Source organism: Protopterus annectens, chromosome 13.part0, assembly GCF_019279795.1.
Source record: "Protopterus annectens isolate FY-2018-M chromosome 13.part0, PAN1.0, whole genome shotgun sequence".
NCBI lineage: Eukaryota > Metazoa > Chordata > Ceratodontiformes > Protopteridae > Protopterus > Protopterus annectens.
Window position 1 is genome coordinate 866,467,921 of NC_056747.1, and position 17,827 is coordinate 866,485,747.

At 41.4% G+C, this 17,827-nt stretch overlaps 1 protein-coding gene across 1 annotated transcript in view; it reads left to right on the plus strand.

The window, feature by feature from the left end:
- The first annotated feature begins 4,797 nt into the window (after positions 1-4,797).
- LOC122787974 (vascular endothelial zinc finger 1-like) overlaps positions 4,798-17,827 on the plus strand; it is a 247,008-nt gene continuing 233,978 nt past the window's right edge. The window contains exon 1 of the mRNA XM_044054903.1: positions 4,798-4,916. Coding sequence (XP_043910838.1) covers positions 4,884-4,916 — 33 coding nt within the window. The 5' untranslated portion in view covers positions 4,798-4,883. The remainder of the gene's footprint in view (positions 4,917-17,827) is intronic.

Genomic DNA, 17,827 nt, shown 5'->3' on the forward strand with positions numbered 1-17,827 from the left:
CCCTGCATAGTCGGAACTACTGCTATGCCAAATATCTGCATAAGATCTCTGCCCAAAAGGTTTACTGGGCATTTTGCAGAAACAACAATTTTGCTTTTCTGGGTCATCCCTGAAACAGGGTCAGTTATTGCTATGTTATGGGAGAGTGGCTCCTGATACAGCTGTCCATTAGCTGCTTTCACTAATATGTAATCAAGTGATTCTGAGTTTTCTGGTAGTTTGGAAGAATGTATCAGGGTTCGTGAAGCCCCTGAGTCACACAGGAATTTAACTTCCCTCCCCCCTCTACCAGAAGTGTAACTTCCGGTTTCGTGTCTGCTAAATAAAGCTCTAGGCTCAATAATGCTAAGTCCAAAATTTCACTTTCTTCACCATCAGTGATTTCTTGTACTTCCTCTATTTCTTCTATCACATTCTCTATTCCCTCTATCACATTTGCATTTGTCTTTTCTTGGTTATTCCATTCTAGTGATTCTTGACTATCATATAGTCAGTCTTCACCCTCCTTATCTTCCATGGCTACCTTCTTGTTTTGCTTGCAATCCCTTGCTAAATGTCCCTTCTTTCTGCACTTAAAACATTCACCCCTTTTCTTTCTCTCTTCAAACTCTTCTGATCGTTTGTCAGATTGTTTGTTTCCCTGGGCATTTTTCTTGCCCTTTTTTCTGGACTGTACTACATAAACTTCTGCTCCATCTTCTACGGAAAATACTTGGGCTTTCTTTTTCTTTTTACTGTTAAAATGCATGTCTGGCATATTGAAGTAGTGACTGTAATCTACTCATATGATGGTCTACCATGTGCTTTGTAATAAAGCTGCTTATAGGCAAAATACTGCCTTTCAAAAATGCATTCTTTAGTTGCTGCTCATACTGGGAATCATGTGTTTGGTCTTCAGGTACCTGCATTCCACAATGGTTATTAAAACACTCTAATAATCTAGCATAATATCGGTCAACAGTTTCACCTTCCTGTTGAATGCATTGATTAATGCAAGTCCAGTCTGCCCTAGGCTTCCACTTCTCAGAGATTCGATCTGTTAGACCTTTCACTCTGTTATCCAGTTCTGCATTGCTATGTGGGAGTGGCTTGTGTTCTGCATCACGGGGATTCCAGTTGCCACTGATCATGTGCCAGTCTGGACCTACGATTTGTCTCACTACTTTTTCTACTTCTTCTCCATTCAAATGATAACTTAACCTCATGCCCTGTAAGTCTTCTAAGAATTTTCTAAAAATTAACTTTTGAATGGGGAAATTCCCTCTGTGGCTTTCCGGATGTCTTCCGGTATCCACGGTCTATATACTAGGAGAGTCGGGTCCTGTCCTGCCTGAGGATTCGGTATTTCTATGAGTGGACATATCTCTTCTTCACTCATAGCTCGTGAATTTTTATTTATTTCATATAACTCAGTATCCCCTCAAGTTACGTGTTTGAGACCTAGTCTCGATGGGATCTCTAACATACGGTCTTGGCTTTGCAGTAACAGCCGGGTATAGCGGAGGTGGGCCAGGTTGTCCACTTGCTTCATATTCTGGCACAGGAAGCGGAGGGGTTGGAGGGGCTGATGCTATTACCAAATTATTGTCTTCTTCATCTAGAAACATAGCTTTTGAATTATTACTCTTTTGTTCTCTACGGTTTGTATCCTCAATCCACCTGTGTGCCTGAGGAATGCCTAATTGACGTTGCTTTTTTACCTGACCTTTTGCGTGAGTTTTAAGCTGTTTGACAATCTTAATAAGCGAGGATTTTTCTAATTTGCCATCAAATTCATATTTATTAACCCATTTTGTATAGTATCTAACATTGTCGGCACGCTGTAATTGCATATATTTTGCATCTTCGGTTAGCGGTGGATCTTGGGAACTTTTTGTGCACTTATTACCCATATTGTTCTGATTGTTAAAAAATGTTACGTAACCCTTCTTATTTTCACGTGGTACCACGATTTTCTGTTTCACAGTTTATCTAGAATAACTGTCTTACCTATTCTGTTTCCCTGATCTATGACAAGACTGCAATCTTTCTGTCTCTGACTTGCACAAAACAAATCTCCTGACAGATGATTCAAATCAAGTCCCTGATCTAAAACAGAAAAAAGATAAATCTCACCTTAGCTGAGACTCCGTGATTGACCGTCTCTGGTTCGTATGATAACTCGTCCTCCAGTCGCAGATCAGAAAAGTGTCTGGCCTCTTTTGAACGACAATTCAGTCGGAGGTCTTTCAAAGCAGAAGAACCGATGTGGTTTCTTCCCCGTACGGTTTCATGCCACCTGGCCCATCTGACTTGAGGCAAAGTGAGAGTTTCCGGTCCGGAGGACCAATCTGTCAAAGGAAAAACAACTTTAAAATGATCAACACACGGCAGGTTCAGGTTAAGGCACTTTAATCTTGCAGCAAGGAGACAAAAACATGCTAATACAGAGTTTGTTTAACTAGAATCAGGAAGTGAAGCTATTCTTGCACATTTCTTACAAGGCATTGCCTACTAAGCTGACGTAATAAATCACAAGTTCTTTCAATATTATTTCATAGCAGCTGTTTGTCCATGATTTTCTGCTGGCATATCAAGTTTACAAAAAAAACTTCCTAAGAAAAACAACGTGGCCTTGATGACCACCGGTCAGATACAACTTCTCACTATGCAATGTTACCATTCAAGGTACTATGGCTAATTTGAGCACAAAGCAAGTACAGATTATAGTTCATTTCTTCAAGCAGTCTTTGATGTATCTTTTCTTTTCCGCAGCTGTGCATGTTCTCATAACACGAACAGAGCTGATTGTTCATATTCAATCACATTATAGAAAACAGTATTGTTCTATTCATTCGCTATTCATTCATTTTCCTGACCTAGCAGATAATCACCTGCTTCTCAGTAAATTTCCAAAAGGCATAAACATGAATTTTGCTGTGCTAGCAAATACTAGGTCAGAGAGCATCTTGCAATTTCAGAAAGCATACTGCAGTTTGAAAAAGCATCTTATAATTTCATACAGAATTAAGCTGTACATAAAATAGAATGAAATGTGTTAACCCTTTTAGCTTCTAATAAGCACTAAACATATACATTAGTACATATTTTTCTAACACATAGCAAGATAACAGCAACTGAGCTCTTCCGTTCTCTGTTGCTGTCCAACAAAAAAAAAAAAAAAAAAGACTTATACTAATGGAAAAAGTCCAGGCGACTGGGCCTTTTTCCATTAGTTTAAGTCTGAGTTACAACGGGCACGCTGACCAATCAGTGTGCACGTTTTGAAATATTAATGGGGGGGGGGTCGTTGTATAATATTGGTTATGTATTATGTGTATTTTTAAACAAATTCTTAACAATGAATATGTACTAAACCTTTTCAATGTGGAACAGCCTGAACTATAAGAATGTTTTGAAACTCAGAATGAAAAATTTCCCTCATAGGATCATGGGAGGTTACTAGACTATTGGCCCTGAGGCCCTTATAAGCCTAGCCAAGAGTTTACCCCATGTTTAGACAAATCAGCACCCTCATAATGAGGTACAGCTGAGAAGCATGCTTTCCATGTACAGCAAACAAATTCTTAACCACTGGTCTGGATTCATAGCTTTCAACCTTCCATCTCAAAAATGAGAAACACTTCCTCTCGTAATGTGGAACAAATCGGCAAAATGTGGAACATTCCTCTCAACTGTCCAGATTTTCGCCTCATATTTTGGTCCGTTTCTCATAAAATCGTGGTTAACTGGCAGTACAACGTGTATTTATTAAAGAAATCAAATTACAAAAAGCAGAAATTGCACATTACACCATAATCACGGAGGACTAAAATCAGAAAGAAATTGCAGGCAACTTTGTTTCAGACTTCATACAATTCATGCTAATGCAAAACCTGCTGTTCTATCAACTTTCTACGTTTGTAAAAGCAATACTTAAAATGGGACTTTTTTGTAGAAACGTCAGATTTTGCAAGGCAAAACATACCCACGGCCAGTACAAAGGACAGAACTTCACTTTTTTTGCCTAAATAAAAGCTTATTCTTGTAGCATTTTAGTTGCTTATTCTGTTTCTTAAAACATTTAGGTGTTTCGTATACAAAATAACTGTTTATGCAACTATTAAAGAAAATATAGGAAAAGTCTTGTCCTAAAATCTCAGGACATTTGCCATTTGTTCAATTTTTTGCAGAACACAATTGCCCAAAGAGGGGTGTCCGGTACATGATGTAACGGAATTTTCTGCTGGCCCGTTTCTTCAAATCATTGAGTTTCGTCATTCACTCGGCTTAAAATTCCTTATGTTTAACCGAATTTTAAAAAGATTTGGCATTTTTGCCGTGATATCACCGCCTTGCTGATCAGGACGAAAAAGAAAGCATACTAGCAAAATCATTTTCTATCAGATAGTCTGATAATGTAGCTATGTGTTTGTTTTTAATTACTATAATACAAGGGCACAACTGTGATCTTTCATCCATCATAAAACACGCTTGTAATTAAATGGAAATAAACTACACTAATCCTGGAGCTCTGCGGCCTCAGCAAAAGCCACCTAAGCGGCTGGAAGCTGTCTTCAATAACCTCCTGGTTGCACGTCGGGACAACTATATCCAGGGGGTTGTATGTAGCCGTGATCACTACACAACTAAATACATTAACAAATACAATTGTTACAGACTCCCACTTCGTTTGTTTTACAGCAGGCAGTTAAGTCTAACCTGCATCCCTCTCCCAGGACTACCGCCGGAAATAATTGTTTAGCAAGCGTGCTATAGCGCCCCCTCTCCTGCCGGCGGCCCTTGGTTGAAGCCGGAGGTTACAGGAAGTTGTAGAGTCTGCCATGTTTAGCTGCTTTGTTGTAGATTTTTATGTAGATTTTGTGCAGTTTTAAAGAGTTGCAATGGAGGCGAACTGGACTACGTTCCTGTTTCAGGTAAGGTTGACTGCAAAAGCAAAGAGGCATGTTTGGATGCGGTTTGGGTTGCAGCGGACTCAAACCGCTTGCATTTTTCAAATGCCCCATTTAGTGGGAAAAAGCCTAGCCAAGCACAACAATGGTACATAAATACAGGCGTCCAGCTGTGCACAGAGCATGATGCAAGGGCTAGTGGGACAGCTTTTTGTGCCTCCATTAGGTCTGTGCAGCCCTTCTAAATACTTTGTATTAGCGAGCATACCTAGAGAAGGTTGGTGAAAGCTTTAGCTATTGTTAGATATAGAATTAGTAGAAATATTATTTTGTTGTACTGCAGTAGTTGATTTTTTTGCAAATGTATATACTTTCAAATATGCAAAGTGTTTTTAATTTGTATATGCATTTGTCATTTAATGCACAGTTGATCACGGTGTCTTCTCTACCACTGTGCAGATCGGTTCCGTTATAGTTGCTGTGTCCCAGTTTTGCTGATTTGCAGAGTTTATAAGATTTGCACAGGTAGTTAAAACAAGTGTACTCTGTGTGTATAGATCAACCGTAGTACACATGTTTTAACAGCATATTTATCTGGTCTCGTGTGATAGAAGTTATAGTTGACGAATTGGAGGGAGGAGGGGTGACATTAATTTTTTTCCAGGGAGACTTGTGGTAGGCTAAACACCGCGCGTCTGTCTGCATTCACTGACGGAGGAAGCACGTCCTTTGATGTGGATTACGAATGCAATCAGCAGTTTAGTGGTATGAAAAGAAAATATTGGAAGTCCCAAATGTGTCTGCTCAAGGAAGTTGTGTAAAAATGTTTAAACCGATTGCTACGATTCCAGATCGGGTAGTGGTCCTGATTTCTTAATGTTTTTACCTGCTTTTACTGAGTTTGGTGTGAGAATCTCTGTCACTTTCTGAACATCGAAACAGCATTTTTCCAAGCATCGTGCGATAAATCTTAACATGGAGAAAGGAGGCATTTTGCTAAAATTGTAGCCTTACTTGGCAACGGGAAGAGGGGAAAATTAAGTGTGCTTATTTGGATTCCAGGCACATACTTTGGAGGAAGACTGGAAGTGCCTCGTCTTTGTTTTCTGTGTTAGGCTTTCCCAGTGTTGGAAATCTTGAGTTGATGGTTAAAACTCTGAAGCAGTGTGAGTCAAGTCTTGGCACAGTCACTGGCTCACATGTGTCTCCTTGGATAGGCTGCTTCGTAGTTGTGTTTTTCTGCTTCTCTTGCATAGAATTAGTTGGTTAGAAGCAGTTTGTCAAACCCGAGCTACTTTTCAAACCATTTGTACTTTCCTTTGCAAAAGTTTTATTGTTCCCAAACAACACCTACCATCGGAAAAAAAGTAATTGATATGCTCAAGCCCAGCCCCGGTGCTTTCTTATTTAAGTCAGTAGTGTAGTGCCCTTGGTACACGAAACGTACTAATAAATGCAATTCTTATATTGCTGTAATTCTCTTTTCTTTTTATGTAATTCCTTAGTAAGTGTATATTGTATTGGTACAGTCAGGAGACTATAACATAAACATACTTTTTGTTTAAATATTGTAGCTATTAATAGATAACAGCTTTATAAAGTTGGAGCAGTATACTGATACTTCATGCTTTCTTGAAAAGGATAAGCAGGTGGAGGGATTCAGAACCCCCTTAGAAATAATGTAAGCACAGTTGGTATAACACAGACAATGCTGTTAAAAATGTAATTTTTGTATCTTGTAATTTTAAAAATGTATTCCAGGCACTGTTAAGTGGCCTCTATGGTGTATTCATGTATTCTGTTATCATCTATATTAACTGTTATTTAATTAGATGTTACATTCAAAAATACCATCAGGTGGTCTGGATTATCATTTTCTTACAGCGTTTAGCATCTGGAAAATATATAAAACACAACATGATATCTTTGGTGGTTCGGAAAACCATTTACTTACTGGATTGAACACTTCAGAAATATAATTAAATACTTAATATTTTAATGGTTTGCTTTATAGTGCAGTTTTATTGTTAAGTGCCATATCTCTTGTGACCAGGTTTAGACACAAGTACCCAGACTCTGAATAGTCTTCTATATTTTTAATGTTTTATCCAGTTAAACGAGAACAGACAATTTTGCATTTTCTAAAGTCTGTTATAGCACAATGCACGATAGCACCAAGTGCAGTAAAGGTGGACACTAATAAACAAGTGCAGAAATAACTGCTAAGCCGTTTTTCCACAGCAGAAGGTACATTTGTGGCTTACCATTTTTAAGGTGCATTTGTGGCTTACTTTTTTTTTTTTAGTGATTGGTAGTGAGATACATATTCTGAATAATTAGTTGTGTAAAGGGAAGAGCTTTGTCAGCCATCTACTTGGAGGTTGTAATTCTCATTGACTATGCCCAAGCCAGCACAAAATTTGCCAGGAGTGCTGGAATCTGCATGGCCTTCATGTGAGATTTTCTTCGGGTGCTCCTGCTTCCACCCACATTCCAAAGACCATGCAGTAGGTGGACTGGACACACTGAATTGAATGTAGGTGTGTACTCGCTCATCGGTGTGGCAAGGCGGAATCGCTGTGGCAGAGCTACCAAGCCAGGGTTTTGAACATGTAGATGATTCACTGTTGATATGACTCCCCCACCCCATGTGTAAACATGAGAAAAGAGGTTGTGGATGGATGGATGGAGTCAGTTAATCTAGAGATTTGCTGTGTATTTATTTATTCCAGAGTATTTTGTCAGTGGGGTGTATTGTGCGCTGCAGTGTCCTGACCTGCTTAAATTTGTCTTGTGAGTAGGTAAGATTGCTTGTTGTAGAAGAAGAGTTGACCTGGATGAGTTGACAATCTAGGAAAAAAAATGGAGTACATATTAATTTCTCTAGCACAGCAAGCTAACAAGATATGACTAGAGTAGACTTTGTGGGGTGTTTTCCAGATGTAGCTTAATGTTACCACACATAGGGGAAAGTAGAAGTGATTAGTAGGGGTATAGCATGAGGTCAGCTGGCCACAGAGGGTCCTTTGCAAATGGAGTTCAGACCAAAGGGTTACTTTAGTCTTTTTTGTTGTAGAATATCTAGAAGGAAAAGTTAGCAGCGTTCCTGATAATGCACAGTTGCAAAGTAAGATTGATGCCGATTACTCTGCATTTCCGAACTAAATTTAAAGCATCTTGGAAGTGGAAAAAAATTACATAGTTGACAGTGAAGCAGCAACTGCAAAAGAGGCGAGGGAAGCTGTAAAACTGAATTTGGGAATATCATATCAAGTGTTGGAGGCCATTCTGTGAGAGACAACAAACTGGTGGATTATGCCATGTCTGAGTAAATGTGCTTTCATTCATGTATATGAAATGGACCATTGTGCTTGTACAAAATAATGTAACAAAAGAAATGCACATACACGCTGTAGCAGGTACATTATTCATTGTTTTTTCTAATCTGAATTGATGACAAGGTTCAAGGTTGTAAACCAGTACTGTTTGTAAATGTCATTGCTTGCATAACTTGTTTTACAAAATAATTTTGTGATTGTCTTTTGTGACTGCCTTTGGCTTGGGTTATGGGCTGTAAAGGGTATGTGGACGATCTCCCAAGCCCAGTAAATGGAAAAAATAGTGAAAAAGAGAGTGAAGTGTAGTAATTTTCAAAGAACACAGACCACTGACAAATGTCGGTACAGCAAGCCCCAGACAACAGCTGGCAGAATCGGAGAACTTTGTTCAAAATCTAGTCCAGAATTCTTTTCACAGCCTTTAGCAGACTTTAACCAGTGAAGAACTCCATATTAATTAATTTTGTGCATCCTTCACAAGGCATTAGTTTTGTTTTTTTCCAGAAAATTGCCCCATTCACAGTGCATAGAGTCTTACTGGGGCAGCAGTAAGACTTTCTGCTCTTCCAAATAGACCAGGAGAACTCTGCAACCAGTAGATGTTGAGGCTCTGCTGTGCTGGTTCATAGGTTCATACTAGGCTATCTGCCCTAGGGCATTTATAAGCCTAGCCAGAGTGTGTTTGGCTTTTGCCACCCATTTTAAATGAATTTTGCTATGCCCTTTTTCGAGGTTAGTATACTGTGCCTCTGTCTAACAGTGACACAGAAGTGTTACCCAGGGTAAACCTACGATCACCCATCCACTCCTCAAGATTCCTCTTGAAGAGAGTCAATGAGGGACTCTGCCTAACCTGGACTGGGATTTTATTCCAAAGTGAAGGGAGCCTCTGGGTTATGAATCTGTCCCTCCAGCATGTCCTATTTATTTCAGTGCTGAGGTTCAAGTCTCTCGAGCATGTAGCTCGATGGGATTTGGATTTTCTGAGGTGCAGCATGTCCATTAATTCCGGTTTGGACATGGCTTTATACGTCAGGCACAGATCACCTCTGAGCAGGCGGTATGCCACTGAGTAGAGCTGGAGTTTCTTTAACCAGGCAGCATATGGCATCTGTTTGAGCCCTTTGATCCTTTTGGTGAGGTACTTTTGGGGTCTTTCCAGTTGCTGCAGGTGTCTGGTAAGGTACATCCCAAAAGGGGCATTGTACTCAATTATGGGCCTGATGAGGGATGAGTAAAGAGGCACGATGACCTCCCCTGATCTAGATGTGAATCCCTTCATGATTAGGTGGGTTATATAAAATGTTTTTCTAACCACTTTGGCCACGTCGTTTTCAAATGAGAGATTGCTATCAACTTGGGTCCCCAGGTCCCTAATTACTTCTTCCGTACTTAATGGATTACCACCTATGTGGTAATTTGTGGGCACTTTGTTTTTGCCAAAGGGGATGACTCTACACTTTTTGGCGTTTAGCTTGAGGCCATGGCTCTGGCACCAGTTGTCTGTTTCTATGAGGCCCTTTTGTAGGATGCGTGTGTCGACTGGAGAGTCGATTATGGCGCCTAGTTTGCAGTCATCTGCAAACTTGATCAGCCACAGGATCTGCCCTTAACAAAGCCAAACTGGGTAGGATCTAGTGTCTGTAGGTCCCCAATATCTTTATTTATGAGGTCCATGATGATCCTTTCCATAGCTTTGCAGACCAAGCTAGTCAGGTTTATGGGGCGATAGTTTCCAGGATCCGTTGAGGCACTACCTTTGTGGAGAGGGACCACTGTTGCTGTATGCCACTCTTTAGGTACATATCCTGTAGTAAGGCTGAGATTGAACAGTAGTTTTGGCCTGTACCTCCGAGAAATATATACCGAACAAGAGAGGTCCCAGGACTGAGCCTTGTGGGACGCCATTTGTAACTGGTTTGGAGTCTGACATGGCTCCAGCAATTCTAACCATGTGGGTTCTGTCCTTGAGCCAGTTTGCAACCCATCTAGTGACATAGGGGTTTATATTTAAGCTGGTGAGCTTGTCTATAATGCCCGAGTGGGGTATTGTATTGAAGGCTTTTGCGAGGTCCAGGTAGGCTGTGTGGACCACCTTCCCCTCGTCAGTGGCCTTGGTGACTGTTTCAAAGAAATCAACCAGGTTTAAGAGACAGAATCTGCCCTTAACAAAGCCAAACTGGGTAGGATCTAGTGTCTGTAGGTCCCCAATATCTTTATTTATGAGGTCCATGTTGATCCTTTCCATAGCTTTGCAGACCAAGCTAGTCAGGCTTATGGGGCGATAGTTTCCAGGATCCGTTGAGGCACCACCTTTGTGGAGAGGGACCACTGTTGCTGTACGCCACTCTTTGGGTACATATCCTGTAGTAAGGCTGAGACTGAACAGTAGTTTTATGTTTGGGTTTAGCTCATCTTGGAGTTCATGTAGGACGCAGCCCGGGACACCGTCTGGTCCCATTGATGCTGTGTTTTTTGCTTTGGAGAGGGCGGCTCTTGCCTGAGCATCTGAGATGTTGGGGGGGGGGCAGCACTCTGCTGGGATAGATATTTGCCCTTTTGGTGGGTGGGGGGGGAGATGTTTGCGCCGAACATGTCAGTTAGGATGTTGGCAGTGTCTGTGGGTTCAGTGTATTTTTTTTTTATCATTTTGGACTAATTCTGAGCATATCTGGGAATCCCCACCCAGGTTCCTAACATAACTAAAGAAAGCCTTGTGATTATCCTTAGTGTGCTGTGCAGTTTTTCTCTCGAAGCTGGCCTTAGACTATTTTATGAGTGCCCGTAGTTTTTTGCTAATGCTGATCAGAGATGCCTTCCCTTTTTGGGATTTTGCTCTATCATGTAGTAGCTTCTTCCTTCTATTGTATAGTTTGTTTATGGCTGGGGTCCACCAGACAGGACACCTACCTTTGGAGGATTGGGTCTTGGTTTTATTTGGGATTGTATGATCCATGCATTCCTGAAGGTGTTCATAGAATGCGTTTATAAAGGATTCTGTGGTCTGGGCTGTATTTTCCACAGGTCCGGGGGCTTTGAAGGATTCCACCTCGGTTTGAGGAGTGTGAAATTTGCTTTAGAGAAGTTTTTCACTGTTGTTTTCTGGGCAGGGTGTGGGGTCGGGATGTGAATATCCAGTGAGATTAGTTTATGGTCTGATCTGACCAGTGAGGGATACACTTCTGGTCTGGAACATAGAGCCCCCATGTTGGTGATGATCAGGTCCAGTATGTTTTCCCCTCTTGTGGGAGTGGTAACAAGTTGTTCCATAGCATTTGAGTTTATAAATTCTAGGAACCTTTGGGCTAGGGTGTTGGAGCTGGAATAATGCTCCCAGTCTATGTTTGGGTAATTGAAGTCGCCCAGTATAATGGTGTTTGGAGAGACCTTCATATTTTCCAGTGTTCTGAAGTGGTGAGAAGGATGATCTCTTCAGATGGGGTGGGGGGGCTGCTTCAGTTAAACCAGCTTAATAGATCATTGGTTTCTTTAATTGTCATCCTTATCTCTACATGTAATTCATCACTCTAGTTGTTGAGTTTGCAGCTGTTCTGGTGGCACCTTTTGTCTGTTGTATGTAGTTTGGCTTGCAGTGTACAGGAGAGCTGATATCTAGTCTTTCACAGAATTGTGTCTTGCAGCTGATGTTTTTTCTTTTACTGAATGGTGTTCTGCAGCTCATTACCTAATTTTTTGTGGTCTGTCTCTATTTTGTGTTGTCCTATTTGCTATCATAACAGTTGTCATGCCTTTGGTAATGTTGTCTAGTATTGTTTTATATCTTTAATTGGTGTACTGTTTTAAGTCCTTTACACAGTTTTATGTACTAATGTAGTGTTTTTGAAATACTGTCATTTCTTGGGTCTCCTACTGGAAAAATGCACATTTGCCTACACCCTTCACTAGGCCGGCCCATAGTCAAGACTCCCCTCTATCCTTCAGTAAGGTCTGTCATCTTAGAGCAGTAGATGTTGCTGACCAGGGCTATTGACCCTTCCCTCCTAGGATGGGCATCCCCATCCTCTGCTGCCTGGTCTGTCAAGCCCCAGAGCAGATGGTTGAACTTGGGTCATCTGGGTGATATTCAGACTTTTATCCCCATATGCCACTGGGGAGTCTTCATTCTGAATTGTTTAATGGCAGTCTACATATAATCCTGTTATGCTTTGCATCATGGGAAAGCTAGCTTGGTAAAGCGGACATTGGTGATATTTTCATTCATTGAATTAGTTGCTGTCAGTTTTTGAATTATTCTATAGATTTTTTTAATGTATGGCACTTAATTAAAAAGTAGTTTAAAGATTTATTGCACCACTTACCGAATATCGTGTATATTATCACTGTCTGAGCTTTGTGATTCATTTTTTTTTTTTTTTTTTTTGAGGTGAAATGGTGGTTTGTTAGGCAAAAAGTGGCAGCATTATTGCTGTAGATTACTTGGTGCCTATAAATGCATATTTTTTATGACATTTTGCATAGGTGATATGCCTCTTTTGTTTAAATGTTAAGCTTTACTGCAGTATCTGGTACATTGAAAGCTCTTGCCGCTCGAGTTTGAGGTACTAACTGGAGAATGAAATTTAGGTCGTGTGACTTTTGTAATGGAGGTTGATAGTTTATGGCATTGCAACTGAATCTTTGGATTGATAGTAACTTGAGACGTTGCCCAACTATGAGATGTATTTACTTTAAATAAAGGAAGAATGTTTAAATACCCTGAAAAAAGAAGGGAGATTCACTGAACAAACAACATAGTCCTGTGTTTGTGTGTGTGTATGTCAAGAAAACTGGCTTCTAATACAGAAAAGTATTACTTTAATTTGATAAGTGTGTGTATGTGTGTGGTGGTTGGACCCAGAAGCTGTATAAGGTGTTTGGAGTAGTTTATCATCAGAATCTTAAATCTGATGGATATGCAAGTGTAGTATGGATAAATATGAACGCGTGTGTGTGTGTGTGTGTGTGCGTGCGTGTAAATTTGATTGATGTTTTCTTTAAAAACATTTGTCATATCCGGGAATGCTGAAATTATAGTAACTCTTCACTAACAAAGTGCTTAAAGATGATAAATGTGTTGGATTTATGCCATGTGTAACACAACACAATATTTTTAATTAGAAAGTTTGCACTTTTATTTTTTTAAGGAGACCTTTTAGTGGAATAACTGGTCATAAGTGGCTTGGAGATGAAAATGTTATCCTGTACTCCTCTGCAATAGAAATCTTTCATTTTGACAGTAGGTCACTGGTGGATTGGGAATGAAAAGGTAACCTTGTAAATTTGTGTAGAAGAGACTTTTTAATGTAGCAGTAGGTAGGCTGGGAATGAAAAGGGTAATCCTTTTAAAAACGGTACAGTTTTAACATACAGTATCATGCTAGACATAGGGAAGCATGATATAGTATACTCCGTACTGAAACAAAACAGCCCCACCAAACTCCTTCTCTACTGACCAGTTTCTATCCTGCTCACCCTTTCAAAAATCCTTGAAAAAATCTTACACATCCACACTGTAATGCATAACTGATTATAGCCTTCTCTATAACAAACCGTATAGATTTTTGGGCTGGTTGGAGCACTTTAGTAGCCCTGTGGACTTTGAAATTGTAATTTCTAGGTACTGTCTTCATTGACCTAAGGCATTTGATCTAGTAGATCACAAATTACTGTTACACCATCTAGTTGCTACTGGACGTCAGGTTTGGCCTTGATAAAAATACATTGGTTCCAGAGTTGTCTGTCAGATTAACACTTCTGTGGCAAAATTCTCCCTCTCCCATAACCTGCCTAAAACAAGTTGTTCCCCAAGGGTCCATACTTACCACTTCTTTTCACAGCATGCATCAAAAAAATTACCCCTGGATCTTCCTCCACTCCCTGTCTTATTACATGCTGATGATACTGCTAAATTATAGGTTCATAGGTTCATACTAGGCTATCTGCCCTAGGGCATTTATAAGCCTAGCCAGAGTGTGTTTGGCTTTCGCCACCCATTTTAAATTAATTTTGCTATGCCTTTTTTTGAGGTTAGTATACTGTGCCTCTGTCTAACAGTGACACAGAAGTGATAGCCGGGGTAAACCTACGATCTCCCATCCACTCATCAAGATTCCTCTTGAAGAGAGTCAATGTGGGACTCTGCCTAACCTGGACTGGGATTTTATTCCAGAGTGAAGGGAGCCTCTGGGTTATGAATCTGTCCCTCCAGCTTGTCCTATTTATTTCAGTGCTGAGGTTCAAGTCTCTCGAGCTGTGAGCTCGATGGGATTTGGATTTTCTGAGGTGCAGCATGTCCATTAATTCCGGGTTGGACATGGCTTTATACGTCAGGCACAGATCGCCTCTGAGCAGGCGGTATGCCACTGAGTAGAGCTGGAGTTTCTTTAACCGGGCAGCATATGACATCTGTTTGAGCCCTTTGATCCTCTTGGTGAGGTACTTTTGGGGTCTTTCCAGTTGCTGCAGGTGTCTGGTAAGGTACATCCCAAAAGGGGCATTGTACTCAATTATGGGCCTGATGAGGGATGAGTAAATAGGTACGATGATCTCCCCTGATCTAGATGTGAGTCCCTTCATGATTAGGTGGGCTATATAAAATGTTTTTCTAACCACTTTGGCCACGTGGTTGTCAAATGAGAGATTGCTATCAACTTGGGTCCCCAGGTCCCTAATGACTTCTTCTGTACTTAATGGATTACCACCTATGTGGTAATTTGTGGGCACTTTGTTTTTGCCAAAGGGGATGACTATACACTTTTTGGCGTTTAGCTTGAGGCCATGGCTCTGGCACCAGCTGTCTGTTTCTATGAGGCCCTTTTGGAGGATGCTTGTGTCGGCTGGAGAGTTGGTTATGGCGCCCAGTTTGCAGTCATCTGCGAACTTGGTCAGCCACAGTCCTTCCATGTTGGCCTGTACCGCCGAGAAATATATACCGAACAAGAGAGGTCCGAGGACTGAGCCTTGTGGGACGCCATTTGTAACTGGTTTGGAGTCTGACATGGCTCCAGCAATTCTAACCATGTGGGTTCTGTCCTTGAGCCAGTTTGCAACCCATCTAGTGACATAGGGGTTTATATTTAAGCTGGTGAGCTTATCTATAATGCCCGAGTGGGGTATTGTATCGAAGGCTTTTGCGAGGTCCAGGTAGGCTGTGTGGACCACCTTCCCCTCGTCAATGGCCTTGGTGACTGTTTCAAAGAAATCGACCAGGTTTAAGAGGCAGGATCTGCCCTTAACAAAGCCAAACTGGGTAGGATCCAGTGTCTGTAGGTCCCCAATATCTTTATTTATGAGGTCCATGATGATCCTTTCCATAGCTTTGCAGACCAAGCTAGTCAGGCTTATGGGGCGATAGTTTCCAGGATCCGTTGAGGCACCACCTTTGCGGAGAGGGACCACTATTGCTGTACGCCACTCTTTGGGTACATATCCTGTAGTAAGGCTAAGATTGAACAGTAGTTTTATGTTTGGGTTTAGCTCTTCTTGGAGTTCATGTAGGGCGCAGCCGGGACACCATCTGGTCCCATTGATGCTGTGTTTTTGCTTTGGAGAGGCGGCTCTTACCTGAGCATCTGAGATGTCAGGGGCAGCACTCTGTTTGATAGATATTTGCCCTTTGGTGGGAGAGGGGAGAAGTTTGCACTGAACCTGTCAGCTAGGATGTTGGCAATGTCTGTGGGCTCGGTGTATTTTTTGTCATTTTGGACTAATTCTGAGCATATCTGGGAATTCCCACCCAGGTTCCTAACATAACTAAAGAAAGCTTTGTGATTATCCTTAGTGTCCTGTGCAATTTTTCTCTCGAAGCTGGCCTTAGACGATTTTATGAGTGCCCGTAGTTTTTTGCTAATACTGATCAGAGATGCCTTTCCTTTTTGGGATTTTGCTCTATTATGTAGTAGCTTCCTCCTTCTATTGTATAGTTTGTTTATGGCTGGGGTCCACCAGACAGGACGTCTGCCTTTGGAGGATTGGGTCTTGGTTTTATTTGGGATTGCATGATCCATGCATTCCTGAAGGTGTTTATAGAATGCGTTTATAAAGGATTCTGCGGTCTGGGTCGTATTTTCCACAGGCCCGGGGGCTTTGAAGGATTTCGCCTCAGTTTTGAGGCGTGTGAAATTTGCTTTAGAGAAGTTTTTCACTGTGGTTTTCTGGGCAAGGGGTAGGGTCGGGATGTGAATATCCAGTGAGATTAGTTTATGGTCTGATCTTACCAGTGAGGGATACACTTCTGGTCTGGAGCATAGTGTCCCCATGTTGGTGATGATCAGGTCCAGTATGTTTTCCCCTTTTGTGGGAGTGGTAACAAGTTGTTCCATAGCATTTGAGTTTATAAATTCTAGGAACCTTTGGGCTAGAGTAATGCTCCCAGTCTATGTTTGGGTAGTTGAAGTTGCCCAATATAATGGTGTTTGGAGAGACCTTCATATTTTCCAGTATTCTCAGGAAGGCCAAGTGGGGTTCCTGTGTTTGGGACGGTGGTCTGTAGCAGGCTATAAACTGGAAGGCAGTTTTACCCACAGTTAGTTGCACATGGATAGTCTCTGATGCTTCGTGCTGTGCCACCAACCTGGAGGTGTGGGTATCTTTGACGAATATTGATACTCCCCCTCCTTTTGTGGTTTGGTCCAAGTTTTGGAGCTGAAAAGCATGGTATGAGTTATAACCTGGTAGTGCTGGGGTGCTCTCGGGAGCCTTGAACCAGGTTTCTGTTACTGCACAGATATCGATGTTCTCCATGCTAAGGAGAGTTTCGAGTGCGTGCATCTTGAGGTTTAGACTTCTGGCGTTGAGTAGCATTACTCTTAGTTTCTTATCCCTTGTGATACCTATGGAGGTCGGTTTGTCTTTTGAGCCTTGCCTAAAAAAGGCACTATGGGGGTAGCAAGAGCCTTTGCCAATATCCGAAAGCCCAGGGGTGACAGGTGCAAGCTGTCCCTAGCGAAGCATCGTGGCTTGTCGAGCATGTCATCCCAGGCTGACAGGCATTGGATCCCCTTTGAATGACACCAACACTTAAGCCAATTGTTGAAATTGATCATCTTGTCTTCATATTGTGGCATCATTCTTGGTGAGGGTAAGATGATACTCAAGGTCAGGGTCATACCGGCATGGGCTACATGCTCAGAGAGCTCCTCTTTGTCTCTTTTCATGCTCAGATCTCTCCCCGAGTCAGTTTCTCTCTCTTTCTCAAAACTGTGATGCTAGCAGAAGGCATTGTAAAGTTTTATACAGAAATGGAATTGGGGGGGGGGGGCATAGGCAGAATAGCCTGAATGAGTTGGGCAGCATTTGGTAAAAGTAGTTTGTGGGGGTGGCCATAATGAGCTTGGGGTATCTTCTGTCAGGCAGCTTTTGGAGTATAAATACACTGATTGAGGTGGGAAATCTTATGTCTGTAAGGTTCTTTTACCTTTTTCATGTCAAACATTAGGTTTGGAGCAGTGCATCCATTGTTTCTAGGAGGTATGTCTCTCTCACTGAAGTACTATTGTGATCGGTTTTGTAAGGCATTGGGCATTCTTCATCTTGATTATAGGAGTTCCATACTTGATGCGCTTGTTGTAATCTCAACCTCCTGTACTGTGCCTCACT